The 17,955-nt window shown below is 37.2% G+C and overlaps 1 protein-coding gene across 2 annotated transcripts in view; it reads right to left on the reverse strand.

Annotated features, from left to right (window-relative positions):
* COPG2 (COPI coat complex subunit gamma 2) overlaps positions 1 to 17,955 on the reverse strand; it is a 138,537-nt gene that overhangs the window by 70,887 nt on the left and 49,695 nt on the right. For both annotated transcript variants that reach the window (XM_081244782.1, XM_081244783.1), the window contains exon 10: positions 1 to 134. In XM_081244782.1, coding sequence (XP_081100908.1) covers positions 1 to 134 — 134 coding nt within the window. The remainder of the gene's footprint in view (positions 135 to 17,955) is intronic.

Below are 17,955 nucleotides of genomic sequence, written 5' to 3' on the forward strand. Positions count from 1 at the left end.
CTGAAACAGCAGGTGCCAACTCCCTTGCAGTACAGTTAGGAAGATGGATGATAGCTGAAGCAGCTTCATAAATAACCATTTCATGTTTATTTCGCAAGCAGCTCTCAATGAAATCAAAGACTGGACTTTCATGGCTGACAATAAATATACATAGGCCATAATTAGATATCATAAAGAACAGAGGCAATGTGCATAGTGGCTAAAAGCACAGACAGGGGGACTTCCCTGGTGGCACAGTGGTTAAGACTCCATGCTCCCAATGCAGGGGGCCTGAGTTCAATCCCTGGTCAGGGAATTAGATCCCACATGCATGCCGCAACTGAGAGTTCATATGCTACAACTAAGGGGGCTGTGTGCTGCCACTCAGGAGCCAGTGAGCCACAACTAACAAGCCCACAAGCTGCAACTAACAAGCCCGCAAGCTGCAACTAAGACCCGGCGTGACCAAATAAATAAATATATATATATTTTTAAAAGCACAGACAGAATGAGAAGCACTTTTGGAATTATGAATGAAGGACCTCTGAAAATACACTCCTCCATAAAAGCAATGAGAATACTGGTGTAAATTTTCAAAATCAACTTTTTCAGCACTCTAGAAGTTAGCTAAAGGATTGCAACAATCCTAGGAACATTTATTCAAGAGGAACAGCTGAATCTTCATAAGAACAGTAAGCTTTCTGGTATTTTAACTTGCTCTATTTCATACCCTCTTCCCAGCTTCATGGTAGCCTTGGAAACCAGGGCCTCAGAACCACACTAGCTATGAAAGCCAGCAGCCTAGTAGCCACTGAAGGAGGCAGATGAATTTGGAGCACCATCAAAAGCCCTGTTCCCAGAGCACTGTCACTACTTGACCTGAATGATGCTCCTTAAAAAAGCCCCATTCATGAAGCTAATTTTTTGGCCACACTACACAGCATCTGGGATCTCAGTTCCCCAACCAGGGGTCGAGCCCATGCACTCTGCAGTGGAAGCGTGGAGTCCAAACCACTGGACCACCAGGGAATTCCCTGAAGCTAATTTTTATTTCATCTAACTCTGAGGACATTCAGTGAGGAAAGCCCTATCCCCAGGAGGTTTGTGTCCCAAAAAACAGCGGCAATTGCTTAACACTGCGGTTGCCACAGGTATTGATTCTAGTTGACGCAAACAAGAGTCTGGCCAAAAAAACTTAAAAAGAAAATCTAAGAAATAAGATGCCCATAAGGGGCTTTAATTTCTGACATATTCCTGGGGATCTAGAAGACTGTGCAAATACCCAGGAAAGAGCTTACAGAGCTCTAGCCTCTCACCCATGCTTGACTTTGAGTTTCTGCACAATTAGGAAGGGAAGACTAAGGCACAGTTATGCATACCCCAACACACAAAATGCCCACTGAAAAAAAGATGGGAGACATGTTGGTCAAAACCATTTTAAGAAAATCTGTCAAATCATTATCCGAAGACTCAGCTAACCAAGCAGACTTCAGTAGCCACACATGACAAAGAATAAGGACTGCAGAATTAGTCCAGGAAAGTCACTAAACAAACAACAACACACAGCAACAAAAACAAACTCTGAGGATGGAAAAGGGGGAAATAAGGTTGTCAGTTACCACAGTGTATTAAATATCCAGTTTTTGACAAAAAGCTATGACACAAATAAATAGTGAGATATGGCCCATATATAGTGAAAAAAAGCAGTCAATAGAAATTATTCTTGAGGGAGCCCAGATGTTGGATTTACTAGGCAAAGCCTTTAAGTCAACTAATATAAATATGTTCAAAGAAGCAAAAGAAACCATATCTAAAGAATTAAAGGGAATTAAAAAGTTAAAGGCATGATAATCATGCCTCACCCACGAGAGAGTATCAATAAAGAGAAAGATTGAGTTTTTTTTTTTTTAAAGGAACCAAATAGAAACTCTGGATTTAGAAAGTGCATAACTAGAATAAAAATTTCAAATCTGCTCAGATAAAAAAAAACAAGTACCTACAATTTGCTGCCTATAAGAGACTCACTTTAGGGCAAAAGTCACACAGATTCAAAGTGAGGGGATGGAAAAACATATTTCATGCAAATGGAAAACAATAAGAAAGCAGGGGTAGCGATATTCATATCAGACAAAACAGACTTTAAAACGAAGTCCAAAAAGAAAGACAAAGAACGACACTATATAATGATAAAGGGATTAATACAAGAAGAGGACATTACACTTGTTAACATATATATGCACCCAATGTAGGAACACCTAAATATACAAAATAAATACTAACAGACATAAAGGGAGCAATTGACAGGAATACAATAATAGTAGGAGACTTTAACACCCCAGTGACATCAATGGACAGACCTTTCAGACAGAAAATCAATAAGGCAAGAGAGATCCTAAATGACACAACAGAACAGATGTACTTAATTGCTATCTATGGGACACGTCATCCAAAAAAAACAAAAAACAAACAAAATACACATTCTTTTCAAGTGCTCATGGAACATTCTCTAGGATAGACCATACATGAGGACACAAAACAAGCCTCAATGAATTTTAAAAAACAGAAATTATTTCAATCATCTTTTCTGACCACAACAGTATCAAACTAGAAATCAACCACAGAAAGAAAAATGGGAAAAAACAATCACATGGAGACTAAACAACATCCTACTAAAAAACCAATGAGTCAACAATGAAATCAAAGAGGAAATCAGAAAATACCTCGAGACAAATGACAATAAAAATACAACCTTACAAAATCTATGGGATGCAGCAAAAGTAGTTCAATGAGGGAAATTCAGAGCGATACAGGCCTTTCTCAAGCAACAAGTAAAATCTCAAGCAAATAACCTAACCTACCACCTAAAAGAATTAGAAAAAAGAAAAATAAACAAAAGCCAAAGTCATTAGAAGGAAGGGAATAATAAAGATCAGAGAGGAAATAAATAAAATAGAGATCAAAACAACAATAGAAAAGATCAATAAAACCAAGAGCTGGTTTTTTGAAAGGATAAACAAAATTGACAAACCTGTAGCCAGGGTACCAAGAAGAAAAGAGAGAAGACCCAAATAAACAAAATAAGAAATGAGAAATAACAACCAATACTGCAGAAATACAAAATATCATAAGAAAATACTATGAACAGTTATAAACCAACAAAGTGAACAATCGAGAAGAAACAGAAGAGGTTTTAGAAACATACAGTCAGCCAGAATTGAATCAAGAAAAAACATAATTTGAACAGACCAATCACTAGAAGTGAAATAGAATCTGTAATAAAAAACAAACAGAAAACCCCAAAAAACTCCCCACAAACAAAATCCAGGACCAGATGGCTTAACTGGGGAATTCAACCAAACATACAAAGAGGAATGTATACCTATCCTTCTCAAATTATTCCAAAAGATTTAAGAGGAGGACACACTCCCAAAGTCAGTTTATGCAGCCACCATCACCCTGATACCAAAAACAAAGACACTACAAAAAAAAGAAAATTACTGGCCAATATCTTTGACAAATAGAGATGCAAAAATCCTCAACAAAATTTAAGCAAGCCAACTCCAGCAACACATATAAAGGATCATACACCATGATTAAGTTGGATTCTTACCAGGGCCACAAAGATGGTTCAACATATGCAAATCAACCAATGTGATATAACACATCAACAAAGAAAAGACAAAAAACACATGATCATCTCAATAGATGTAGAAAAAGCATGTGATAAAATTCAACATCATTCACGATGAAAACTCTCACTGAAGTGGGTACAGGGGGAATACATCTCAACATAATAAAAACCATTTATGACAAACCCAGAGCCAACACAATACTCAACAGTGAAAAGCTGAAAGCCTTCCCACTAAATTCTGGAACAACACAAGGGTGCCCACTCTCACCACTGCTACTCAACGTATTATTGGAAGTCCTAGCCTCAGCAACCAGACAAGAAAAAGAAATAAAAGGTATCCAAATTGGAAGGGAAGAGGTAAAGCTGTCATTATATGCAGATGACACAATACTCTATACAGAAAACCCTAAAGACTCCACACAAAAACTATTAGAACTAATAAATGAATTAGCAAGGTAGCAGGGTACAAGATTAATATACAGAAATCTGCTGCATTTCTTTACAGTAACAATGAAATATCAGAAAATAAAAAAAAAAGTTTAAAATCGCACTAAACACACACACACACACACACACACACACACACAAACACACACACAAACACGGGAATGAACCTAACCAAGGAGGTGAAAGAGCTATATGCTGAGAACTCTAAGACACTGATAAAGGAAACTGAAGATGATTCACAGAAATGAAAAGATATCCCATGCTCTTGGATTGGAAGAATTAATATTATTAAAATAGCCATACTATTGAAAGCAATCTACAGATTTAATGCTATATCTATCAAATTACCCATGACATTTTTCACAGAACTAGAACAAATAATCCTAAAATTTATATGGAATCACAGAAGGCCCCGAATTGGCAAAGCAATTCTGAGGAAAAAGAACAAAGCTGGAGGTATAACTCGCCCAGACTTCAGACAATACTACAAAGCTACACTAATCAAAACACTGTGGTATTGGCACAAAAGCAGACATATAGATCAATGAAACAGAATAGAGAGCTCAGAAACAAACCCATACAATTAATCTTCAGCAAAGAAGGCAAGAATATACGATGGAGAAAACACAGTGCCTTCAGCAAATGGTGTTGGGAAAGTTGAACAGCTATTTGTAAATCAATGAAATTAGAACACTCCTTCATATCATATACAAAAATAAACTCAAAATGCTTTAAAGAAACATATAGGATGTGACACCATAAAACTCCTAGAAGAGAAGATAGGCAAAATATTCTCTGACATAAATAGTAGCAATATTTTCTTAGACCAGTCTCCCAAGGCAAAAGAAAAAAAAACAAAAATAAACAAATGGGACCTAATCAAACTTAAAAGCTTCTGCATAGGGCTTCCCTGGTGGTGCAGTGGTTGAGAGTCTGCCTGCCGATGCAGGGGACACAGGTTCGTGCCCCGGTCCGGGAAGATCCCACATGCCGCGGAGTGGCTGGGCCCGTGAGCCATGGCCACTGGGCCTGTGCGTCCGGAGCCTGTGCTCCGCAGCGGGAGAGGCCACAGCAGTGAGAGGCCCACGTACTGCAAAAAAAAAAAAAAAAAAAAAAAAAAAGCTTCTGCACAGCAAAGGAAACCATCAACGAAATGAAAATACAACCTATAGAATGTGAGAAAATATTTGCAAACAACGTGACTGACAAGAGGTTAATTTCCAAAATATACAAACAGCTCATAAAACTCAATATCAAAAAAACAAACAACCCAATCAAAAAATGGGCAGATGACATAGACAGTTTTCCAAAGAAGATATACAGATGGCCAACATGCATATGAAAAGATGGTCAATATCACTAATTAAATGCACATCAAAACCACAAGGAGGTATTGCTTTACACCAGTCAGAATGGCTATCATCAAAAAGTCTATAAATAGGGCTTCCCTGGTGGTGCAGTGGTTGAGAGTCCGCCTGCCGATGCAGGGGACACGGGTTCGTGCCCCGGTCTGGGAAGATCCCACATGCTGCGGAGTGGCTGGGCCCGTGAGCCATGGCCACTGAGCCTGCGCGTCCGGAGCCTGTGCTCTGCAACGGGAGAGGCCACAACAGTGAGAGGCCTGCGTACCGCAAAAAAATAAAAAAATAAAGTCTATAAATAATAAATGCTGGAGAGGGTGTGGAGAAAAGGGAACCCTCCTACACTGTCGGTGGGAATGTAAACTGGTGCAACCAGTAAGTAGGGGAAACAGTATGGCGGTTTCTTAAAAAACTAAAAATAGAGCTACCAAATGATCCAGCAATCCTATTCTTGGGCATATAACCAGAAAAGACAAAAACTCTAATTCGAAAAGATACATGCACCCCAATGTTCATAGCAGCACTATTTACAACAGCCAAGACATGGAAGCAACCTAAGTGTCCATCAACAGATGAATGGATAAAGAAGAGGTAATATGCATATATATATATATACATATATGTGTGTGTATATATATATATATATATATATATATAAAATACACACACACACACACACACACACACACGGACTATTACTCAGCCATAAAAAAGAATGAATCACTTCGCTGTACACCTGAAACACAGTAGTGTAAATCAACTATACTTCAATTTTTAAAAAACTGAGAGAGTTCAGAAACAACTTTCAAAAAATTCAAATCTGCAATTCAACAGCTGATTTGCACTGACAGTAGAAAAAGCCAGTAAACTTGAGGACAGGTTAAACTGAGATAATTTAGCTGAGGAAAACAAAGAATGAAGGAAAAACAAAAACAAAAACAGAGCCTTGGAGACCTATGGAATACGACCAAGTGTACCAACATTTTCACGATAGGAGTCCCAGAAGGAAAGGAGAGAGACAAAGGGACAAAAGGAATATCCTGAGAAATAGTGACCAAAAACTTCCAAAATTTGTTTAAAATATTAATCTACACACTTGAGAAGCTCAACAAATCCCAAGTTGGAAAAATACAAAAAGATCCACATATAGACACACCATAGTCAAAGTGCTGAAAGCATAAGACAAAGAGAAAATCTTGACAGAAGCAAGATAAAAGCTACTCATCACATTGTACAGGGGAGCAACAATACAGTTAATGGCTTTTCACCTGAAATAATGAAATAGAGAATGCCATATTCAAAGTGTTGAAATAAAGAAATAAATATTCTCTATCCAGCAGAACTACGTTCCAAAAATGAAGGCTAATAACAGGACATTCCCAGATAAGCAGTGACTGAGACAATGTATTGCTAACATACCTGATTTATAAAAAATACTAAACGAAGTCTGTTAAACTGAAAGACTGACTCCAGTGACATGAATAATCAATGAGAAATAAAGAGCACCAGAAATGGTAAATATGTGAGTTAATATAAATGATTCTATAAATAATTTTTTTCATTTCTCTTAACTAATTTAAAGGACATAAAATTGTATAAAAATAATTATAACACTGCATTATTGGATAATGCACATACATGTAATATACATGACAATAATAGCAAACAGGAGCAGGGAGAGAACAGAACTATACTGGAGCAAAGATTCTATATTTTACTAAAATTAAATTAGTCAACCTGAAGTAGATTGTGGTAAATTAAAATGCATATTCTAATCCCCAGAGAAACAACTTTTTAAACAGTAAAAATACTGACAGAGGAATTAAAATGATTCAATGAAAATTTTATTTAACACAAAAGAAGGCAGTCAAAGAGGAAGAAAGGAACAAAAAAGACAAGATACTTCTATAGAAAAAACAGCAAAATGGCAAAGGTAAATACAACCACGTCAATAATTATATTAAATGTGAAAGGTCTAAACACCCCAACCGAAACATAGAGATTGCCAGACAGGATAAAAAAGCAAGATCAAACTATGTGCCGTCTACAAGACATACACATTAGATTCAAAGATACAAATGAGATGAAAGTAAAATGATGGGAAAAGGTATGCCATGCAAACTAATCGTAAGAGATCAGGAGTGGCTATATTAATACCAGTCAGAGAATTTAAGACAAAATATTATAAGAGACAAAAAGAGACATAATGAGAAGCTGCTCAATACATCAGGATGATATAACAATGATAAACATATACACACTTAACAACAGAGCCTCAAAATATATGAAGCAAAACTTAACACTAGGGCTTCCCTGGTGGCGCAGTGGTTGGGAGTCCACCTGACAGTGCAGGGGGCGTGGGTTCGTGCCCCAGTCCGGGAGGATCCCACGTGCCGCGGGGCAGCTGGGCCCGTGAGCCATGGCCACTGGGCCTGCACATCCAGAACCTGTGCTCCGCGATGGGAGGGGCCGCAGCAGTGAGAGGCCCATGTACCACAAAAAAAACAAAAAAACTTAACACTAAAGGAGAAATAGATCTTTTAACAATAATAGCTGGAGATGTCTATACCTACCCAATAGCTGATAGAACAACTAGACAAAATCATCAAGGATATAGAGGACCTGAACAATTTAATTCCTCAACGCAACCTAGAACATTCAACCCAGAGACTATAAAATACACTCTTTTCAAGTGCATATGGACAGTTCTCAAAGACAGATTAAACGCCAGTCATAAAACAAGTCTCAATACATGTAAAAGAATAGAAATCATCAAAGCATATTCCCCAACCACGACTGAAGTAAATTATAAATTAGCAACAGAAAATAAAGGAAATCCCCAATATTTGGAAATAAACAAGTTATTTCTAAGTAACCCATGTATCCAGAATAAATCAAATGGAAAACAAGAAAAAATCTGAAACAGAATGACAACAAAAACACAGTAAATCAAAATTTATGAGATGTAGCCAAAACAATGCTTGGAGGGAAGTTTATAGCTCTAAACACCTATACCAGAAAAGAAGAAAGGTCTCAAATCAGTAACCTAAGTATCCACAATAAAGAAATTAGAAAAAGAAGACTAAACCAAGTCCACAGTAAGAAGAAAGTAAATAAAGATCGGAGAAAAGATCAATGGACTAGAATGCAGAAAAATAACAATGAAAAAAATGAACAAAACACAAAGCTAGTTCTTTGAAAAAATTCAACAAAATTGCCAAACCTTTAGCTAGGCTAAACAAGGGAAAAAAAAAAAAGCAAAGGAATACAAATTACCAAAATCAGGAATGAAGTAAAGGACAACACTACTGATCCTAAAGGAATTTAAATGATTATAAGAGAATATTATAAACAACTATATGCAAACAAATTAGATAACTTAGATGAAATGGCAAAATCCCTAGAAATACCAAACTACCAAACCTGACTTACAAAGAAATAGAGAATCTAAACAAACCTATGAGTTAGTTACTTAAAATCTTCCCTCAAGGGCTTCCCTGGTGGCGCAGTGGTTGAGAGTCTGCCTGCTGATGCAGGGGACACAGGTTCATGCCCCGGTCCGGGAAGATCCCACATGCCGTGCAGCGGCTGGGCCTGTGAGCCATGGCTGCTGAGCCTGCATGTCTGGAGCCTGTGCTCGCAACGGGAGAGGCCACAGCAGTGAGAGGCCCACGTATGGCAAAAAAAAAAAAAAAAAAAAAAATCTTCCCTCAAAAAAAGCAAAGGTTAGGGGTGGGATAGGGAGGGTGGGAGGGAGACGCAAAAGGGAGGGGATATGGGAACATATGTATATGTATAACTGATTAAATTTGTTATTAAAAAAAAGAAAAAAAAATGCACGTGCTTTGTGGAAAAAAATAAATAAATAAAACAAAACAAACAAAAAAAGCAAAGGTCACAACAGCTTCATTGGTTAATTCTATCAAATATTTAAAGAAATAATACCAATCTTTCACAAACTCTTTTATAACATAAATGAGGGTACACTACCTCCCAGCTAATGATGAGATGCCATTATTACCTGGATAACAAAGCCTGACAAATTCTCAGAAAACAACAGACCAATATCCCTCCTGACATAGACATATGGAACTCCTTAACAAAATATCAGCAACCTGAATCCACCAATACATAAAAAGAATTATATATCATAACCAAGTAGCATTTTTCCTAAGAATGCAAACAAAATTGATTTAACATCAGAAAATCATTAGGACCTTCAAGATGGCAGAGGAGTAAAACGTGGAGATCACCTTCCTCCCCACAAATACATCAAAAATACATCTACATGTGTAACAACTCCTACAGAACACCTACTGAACACTGGCAGAAGACCTCAGACTTCCCAAAAGGGAACAGAAGCCCTCAGGCAACCTAAACGCAGAGGCAGGGCCAAATCCAAAGCTGAACCCCAGGAGCTGTGTGAACAAAGAAGAGAGAAGGGGAAATTTCTCCTAGAAGCCTCAGGAGCAGCGGATTAAATCTCCACAATAAACTTGATGTACCCCGCATCTGTGGAAAACCTGAATAGACAACGAATTATCCCAAAATTGACATGGTGGACTTTGGGAGCAACTGTAGAATGGGCTTTGCTTTCGGAATCTAATTTGTTTCTGATTTTATGTTTATCTTAGTTTAGTATTTAGAGCTTATTATCATTGGTAGATTTGTTTATTGATTTGGTTGCTCTCTTCCTTTTATATATATTTTTTTCCTTTTTCTCTCTTTGTGAGTGTGTATGTGTATGCTTCTTTGTGTGATTTTGTCTGTATACCTTTGCTTTTACCATTTGTCCTAGGGTTCTGTCTGTCCACTTTTCTTTTTTTAGCATAGTTTTTTTTTTGTTTTTTTTGTTTTTTGTTTGTTTTTTTTGCGGTACGCGGGCCTCTCACTGTTGTGGCCTCTCCCGTTGCGGAGCACTGGCTCCGGAAGCGCAGGCTCAGCGGCCATGGCTCACGGGCCCAGCCGCTCCGCGGCATGTGGGATCCTCCCGGACCGGGGCACGAGCCCGTGTCCCCTGCATCAGCAGGCGGACTCCCAACCACTGCGCCACCAGGGAAGCCCTTTAGCATAGTTTTTACTGCTTGTTATCATTGGTGGATTTGCTTATTGGTTTGGTTGCTCTCTTCTTTTCTTTATTACTTTTTTATTTTTAATAATTTTTTTCTTTTTTATTTTAATTATTTTATTTTATTTTATTTTATTTTTTCTTTCTTTCTTTTTCTTTCTCCCTTTTCTTCTGAGCTGTGTGGCTGACAGGGTCTTGGTCTTCTGGCCGGGTGTCAGGCCTGAGCCTCACAGGTGGGAGAGCCAAGTTCAGGACATTGGACCACCAGAGACCTCCCGGCCCCACGTAATATCAAACGGCGAAAGCTCTCCCAGAAATCTCCATCTCAACGCTAAGACCCAGCTCCACTCAATGACCAGCAAGCTACAGGTCTGGATACCCCATTGCAAACAACTAGCAAGACAGAAACACAAACCCACCCATTAGCAGAGAGGCTGCCTAAAATCATAAGTTCACAGACACCCCAAAACACACCACCAGACGCGATACTGCCCACCAGAAAGACAAGATCCAGCCTCATCCACCAGAACACAGGCACCAGTCCCCTCCACCAGGAAGCCTACACAACCCACTGGACGAACCTTACCCACTGTGGGCAGACACCGAAAACAAGGGAACGACAAATCTGCAGCCTGGGAAAAGGAGACTCCAAGCGCAGTAAGTTAAACAAAATGAGAAGACAGACAAATACACAGCAGATGAAGGAGTAAGGTAAAAACCCACCAGACCAAACAAATGAAGAGGAAATAGGCATTCTACCTGAAAAATAATTCAGAGTAATGATAGTAAAATGATCCAAAATCTTGGAAATACAATGGAGAAAATACAAGAAAAGTTTAACAAGGACCTAGAAGAACTAAAGAGCAAACAAACAATGATGAACAACACAATAAATGAAATTTAAGATTCTCTAGAAGGAATTAATAGCAGAATAACTGAGGCAGAAGAATGGATAAGTGACCTGGAATATAAAATAGTGGTAATTACTACCACAGAGCAGAAATAAACAAACAAGAACAAAAAGAATTGGGGACAGTCTCAGAGACCTCTGGGACAACATTAAACGCACCAACATTCAAATTATAGGGGTCCCAGAAGAAGAAGAGAAAAACAAACAGAGTGGGAAGATATTTGAAGAGATTATAGTTGAAAACTTCCCTAATATGGGAAAGGAAATAGTTAATTAAGTCCAAGAAGCACAGAGTCCCATACAGAATAAATCCAAGGAGAAACATGCCTAGACACATATTAATCAAACTATCAAAAATTAATACAAAGAAAAAATATTAAAAGAGAAAATCAACAAATAACATACAAGGGAATACCCATAAGGTTAACAGCTGATTTCTCAGCAGAAACTCTGAAAGCCAGAAGGGTGTGGTAGGACATACTTAAAGTGATGAAAAGGAAAAACCTACAACCAAGATTACTCTACCCAGCAAGGATCTCATTCAGATTTGATGGAGAAATTGAAACGTTTACAGACAAGCAAAAGCTGAGAGAGTTCAGCACCACCAAACCAGCTTTACAACAAATGCTAAAGGAACTTCTCTAGGCAGGAAACAAAAAACCAGGAAAAGACCTACAATAACAAACCCAAAACAATTAAGAAAACGGTAATAGCAGCATACATATTGATAATTACCTTAAAGGTAAATGGATTAAATGCTCCAACCAAAAGACACAGACTGGCTGAATGGATCCAAAAATAAGACCCATATATTTGCTGTCTACAAGAGACCCACTTCAGACCTAAGGACACGTACAGAATGAAAGTGAGGGGATGGAAAAAGATATTCTATGCAAATGGAAACCAAAAGAAAGCTGGAGTAGCAATTCTCATATCAGACAAAATAGACTTTAAAATAGACTATTAGAAGAGACAAAGAAGGACACTACATAACGATCAAGGGACCGATCCAAGAAGAAGATATAACAATTGTAAATATTTATGCACCCAACACAGGAGCACCTCAATACATAAGGCAAATATAACAGCCATAAAAGGGGAAATCAACAGTTAACACATTCATAGTAGGGGACTTTAACACCCCACTTTAACCAATGGACAGATCACCCAAAATGAAAATAAATAAGGAAACACAAGCTTTAAATGATACACTAAACAAGATGGACTTAATTGATATTTATAGGACATTCCATCCAAGAACAACAGAATACACATTTTTCTCAAGTGCTCATGGAACATTCTCCAGGATAGATCATATCTTGGGTCACAAATCAAGCCTTTGTAAATTTAAGAAAATTGAAATTGTATCAAGTATCTTTTCCGACCACAATGCTATGAGACTAGATATGAATTACAGGAAAAGATCTGTAAAAAATACAAACACATGGAGGTTAAACAATACACTACTTAATAATGAAGTGATCACTGAAGAAATCAAAAAGGAAATCAAAAAATACCTAGAAACAAATGACAATGGAGACACGACGACCCAAAACCTATGGGATGCAGCAAAAGCAGTTCTAAGAGAGAAGTTTATAGCAATACAATCCCACCTTAAGAAACAGGAAACATCTTGAATAAACAACCTGACCTTGCACCTAAAGCAATTAGAGAAAGAAGAACAGAAGGAAAGAAATCATAAAAATCAGATCAGAAATAAATGAAAAAGAAATGAAGGGAAAGATAGCAAAGATCAATAAAACTAAATAAAACTAAAACTAAAAGCTGGTTTTTTGAAAAGATAAACAAAATTGATAAACCATTAGCCAGACTCATCAAGAAAAAAAGGGAGAAGACTCAAATCAATAGAATTAGAAATGAAAAAGGAGAAGTAACAACTGACACTGCAGAAATACAAAAGATCATGAGAGATTACTACAAGCAACTCTATGTCAATAAAATGGACAACCTGGAAGAAATGGACAAATTCTTAGAAATGCACCACAACCTGCCAAGACTGAATCAGAAAGAAATAGAAAATATGAACAGACCAATCACAAGCACTGAAATTGAAACTGTGATCAAAAATCTTCCAACAAACAAAAGCCCAGGACCAGATGGCTTCACAGGCGAATTCTATCAAACATTTAGAGAAGAGCTAACACCTATCCTTCTCAAACTCTTCCAAAATATAGCAGAGAGAGGAACACTCCGAAACTCATTCTACGAGGCCACCATCACCCTGATACCAAAACCAGACAAGGATGTCACAAAGAAAGAAAACTACAGGCCAATATCACTGATGAACATAGATGCAAAAATCCTCAACAAAATACTAGCAAACAGAATCCAACAGCACATTAAAAGGATCATACACCATGATCAAGTGGGGTTTATTCCAGGAATGCAAGGATTCTTCAATATATGCAATAACAATCAACGTGATACACCATATTAACAAATTGAAAGAGAAAAACTATATGATCATCTCAATAGATGCAGAGAAAGCTTTCGACAAAATTCAACACCCATTTATGATAAAAACCCTGCAGAAAGTAGGCATAGAGGGAACTTTCCTCAACATAATAAAGGCCATATATGACAAACCCACAGCCAACATCGTCCTCAATGGTGAAAAACTGAAACCATTTCCACTAAGATCAGGAACAAGACAAGGTTGCCCACTCTCACCACTCTTATTCAATATAGTTTTGGAAGTTTTAGCCACAGCAATCAGAGAAGAAAAGGAAATAAAAGGAATCCAAATTGGAAAAGAAGTAAAGCTGTCACTGTTTGCAGATGACATGATACTATACATAGAGAACCCTAAAGATGCTACCAGAAAGCTACTAGAACTAATTAATGAGTTTGGTAAAGTAGCAGGATACAAAATTAATGCACAGAAATCTCTGGCATTCCTATACACTAATGATGAAAAATCTGAAAGTGAAATCAAGAAAACACTCCCATTGCAACAAAAAGAATAAAATATCTAGGAATAAACCTACCTAAGGAGACAAAAGACCTGTATGCAGAAAATTATAAGACACGGATGAAAGAAATTAAAGATGATACAAATAGATGGAGAGATATACCATGTTCTTGGATTGGAAGAATCAACAGTGTGAAAATGACTCTACTACCCAAAGCAATCTACAGATTCAATGCAATCCCTATCAAACTACCACTGGCATTTTTCACAGAACAGGAACAAAAAATTTCTCAATTTGTATGGAAACACAAAAGACCCCGAATAGCCAAAGCAATCTTGAGAACGAAAAATGGAGCTGGAGGAATCAGGCGCCCTGACTTCAGACTATACTACAAAGCTACAGTAATCAAGACAGTATGGTACTGGCACAAAAACAGAAAGATAGATCAATGGAACAGGATAGAAAGCCCAGAGAAGGGTGGGAGGGAGGAAGATGCATGAGGGAAGTGATGTGGGAACAGATGTATATGTATGACTGATTCACTTTGTTATAAAGCAGAAACTAATAATAATAATAAAAAAGAAAGCCCAGAGATAAACCCACACACATATGGTCACCTTATCTTTGATAAAGGAGGCAGGAATGTACAATGGAGAAAGGACAGTCTCTTCAGTAAGTGGTGCTGGGAAAACTGGACAGGGACATGTAAAAGTATGAGATTAGATCATTCCCTAACACCATACACAAAAATAAGCTCAAAATGGATTAAAGACCTAAATGTAAGGCCAGAAGCTATCAAACTCTTAGAGGAAAACATAGGCAGAACACTCTATGCCATAAGTCACAGCAAGATCCTTTTGGACCCACCTCCTAGAGAAATGGAAATAAAAACAAAAATAAACACATGGGACCTAATGAAACTTCAAAGCTTTTGCACAGCAAAGGAAACCATAAACAAGACCAAAAGACAACCCTCAGAATGGGAGAAAATAATTGCAAATCAATCAACTGACAAAGGATTAATCTCCAAAATGTATAAGCAGCTCATGCAGCTCTATAGCAAAAAAACAAACAACCCAATCCAAAAATGGGCAGAAGACCTAAATAGACACTTCTCCAAAGAAGATATACAGACTGCCAACGAACACATGAAAGAATGCTCAACATCATTAATCATTAGAGAAATGCAAATCAAAACTACAATGAGATATCATCTCACACCAGTCAGAATGGCCATCATCAAAAAATCTAGAAACAATAAATGCTGAAGAGGGTGTGGAGAAAAGGGAACACTCTTGCACTGCTGGTGGGAATGTGAATTGGTACAGCCACTATGGAGAACAGTAGTATGGAGGTTCCTTAAAAACCTACAAATAGAACTACCATATGACCCAGCAATCCCACTACTAGGCATATACCCTGAGAAAACCATAATTCAAAAAGAGACATGTACCAAAATGTTCATTGCAGTTCTATTCACAATAGCCCGGAGATGGAAACAACCTAAGTGTCCATCATCGGATGAATGGATAAAGAAGATGTGGCACATATATACAATGGAACATTACTCAGCCATAAAAAGAAACGAAATGGAGCTATTTGTAATGAGGTGGATGGACCTAGAGTCTGTCATACAGAGTGAAGTAAGTCAGAAAGAGAAAGACAAATACTGTATGCTAACACATATATATGGAATTTAAGAAAAAAAATGTCATCAAGAACCTAGGGGTAAGACAGGAATAAAGACACAGACCTACTAGAGAATGGACTTGAGGATATGGGGAGGGGGAAGGGTAAGCTGTGACAAAGCGAGAGAGAGGCATGGACATATATACACTACCAAACGTAAGGTAGATAGATAGTGGGAAGCAGCCGCATAGCACAGGGAGATCAGCTCGGTGCTTTGTGATCGCCTGGAGGGGTGGGATAGGGAGGGTGGGAGGGAGGAAGACACAAGAGGGAAGGGATATGGGAACATATGTATATGTATAACTGATTCACTTTGTTATAAAGCAGAAACTAAAAAATAAAAATAAAAATAAAAATAACCAATAAAAAAATTAACTTAGCAGAACAATACTCAGTATGCACCATTTATCTACTTTTCTTATTAATATTATTTACCCGCTGGTATAAACAATCTACAGAAAGCCTAATAAAAGAGATGGGATGCCTTAAGGCAGGAAAAAAAAAAGATATATGCACCCGAGTGTTCACAGCAGCATTATTTACAACAGCCAAAATATAGAAGCAACCTAAGTGTGCATCAACAGATGATTGGATAAAGAATATGTCGTATATATACAGAATGGAATACTACTCAGCCATAAAAATAAATGAAATTTTACTGTTTGCAACAACATGGATGAGCTTGGAAGATATTATACTAAGTGAAGTAAGTCAGAGAAAGACATTTATATGTGGAATCTAAAAATTAAAACAAACTAGTGAATATAACAAAAAAGAAAAAGACTCACAGATGTAGAGAACAAACTAGTGGTTACCAGTAGGGAGAGGGAAGGGGGAGCAGCAATATAGGGGTAGGAGAGTAAGAGGCAGAAACTACTATTCATAAAATAAATAAGCTACAAGGAAATATTGTACAGCACAGGTAATACAGGCAAGATTTGATAATGACTAGAAATGGAGTATAACCTTTAAAAATTGTGAATCACTATGTTGTACACCTGAAACATGTAATATTGTAAATCAACTCTACCTCAATTTTTAAAAAAGGAAAAAGAAAAAAGAAAATCACTTTCTGTTACATACTAAATTAATAATAAAAAGGACAGAAACCACATGATCATCTTAACAGATACAGAAAAAGCAGTCAACAAAATCTAACACCCATTTATGATAAATACTCTCAAAAAAGCTAGAGAATGAAGGGAATGCCCTCAACCTGATAAAGGGCATCTTCATAAAATCCATGGTTAACATCATGCTTAACGCTTTCCCCTTAAGATCAGGGACAAGGCAAGGATATCTGCTTTCACCACTTCTATTCAACATTGTACTGAAGGTTCAAGATGGTACAATTAGGAAAAAAGAAAGACATCCAGTTTGGAAAGGAAGAAGTAAAACTGTATTTGTTCTCAGATGACATGATCCTGTACATGAAAATCCCAAGGAATATAACACACACACACACACACAAATGGAACAAATAAATGACCATATCAAGGTTACAGGATACAAGATCAACACGTGAAAATCAAAAATCAACAATCAACTGCTGATTTCTATATATTGGCAACAATTAATCTCAAACAAAATTAACAGAACAATTCCATTCATAGCAGCATCAGAAAGAGTAAAATACTTAGAAATAAATTTAATAAAAGCAATGCAAGACTTTTACACTGAAAACTACAAAACCCTGCTGAGAAATCTAAATAAATGGAGAAACAATTTCTGTTCATGGACTGGAAGACTAGATATTGTCAAGATGGCAATTCTCCCAAATTGATTTATCCAAAATAGATCTATTCTATTCAATGCAATCCCTATCAAAATGCCAGCAGGCTTTTTGTTGTAGAAATTCAAAGCTGATCCTAAAATTATATGGAAATATAAAGGACCCAGAATAGTCAAAACAATTTTCAAAAAATTAAATATAGCAA

Source organism: Mesoplodon bidens, assembly GCF_964165515.1.
Source record: "Mesoplodon bidens genome assembly, chromosome: 9".
In the NCBI taxonomy this organism is placed as follows: Eukaryota; Metazoa; Chordata; class Mammalia; order Artiodactyla; family Ziphiidae; genus Mesoplodon; species Mesoplodon bidens.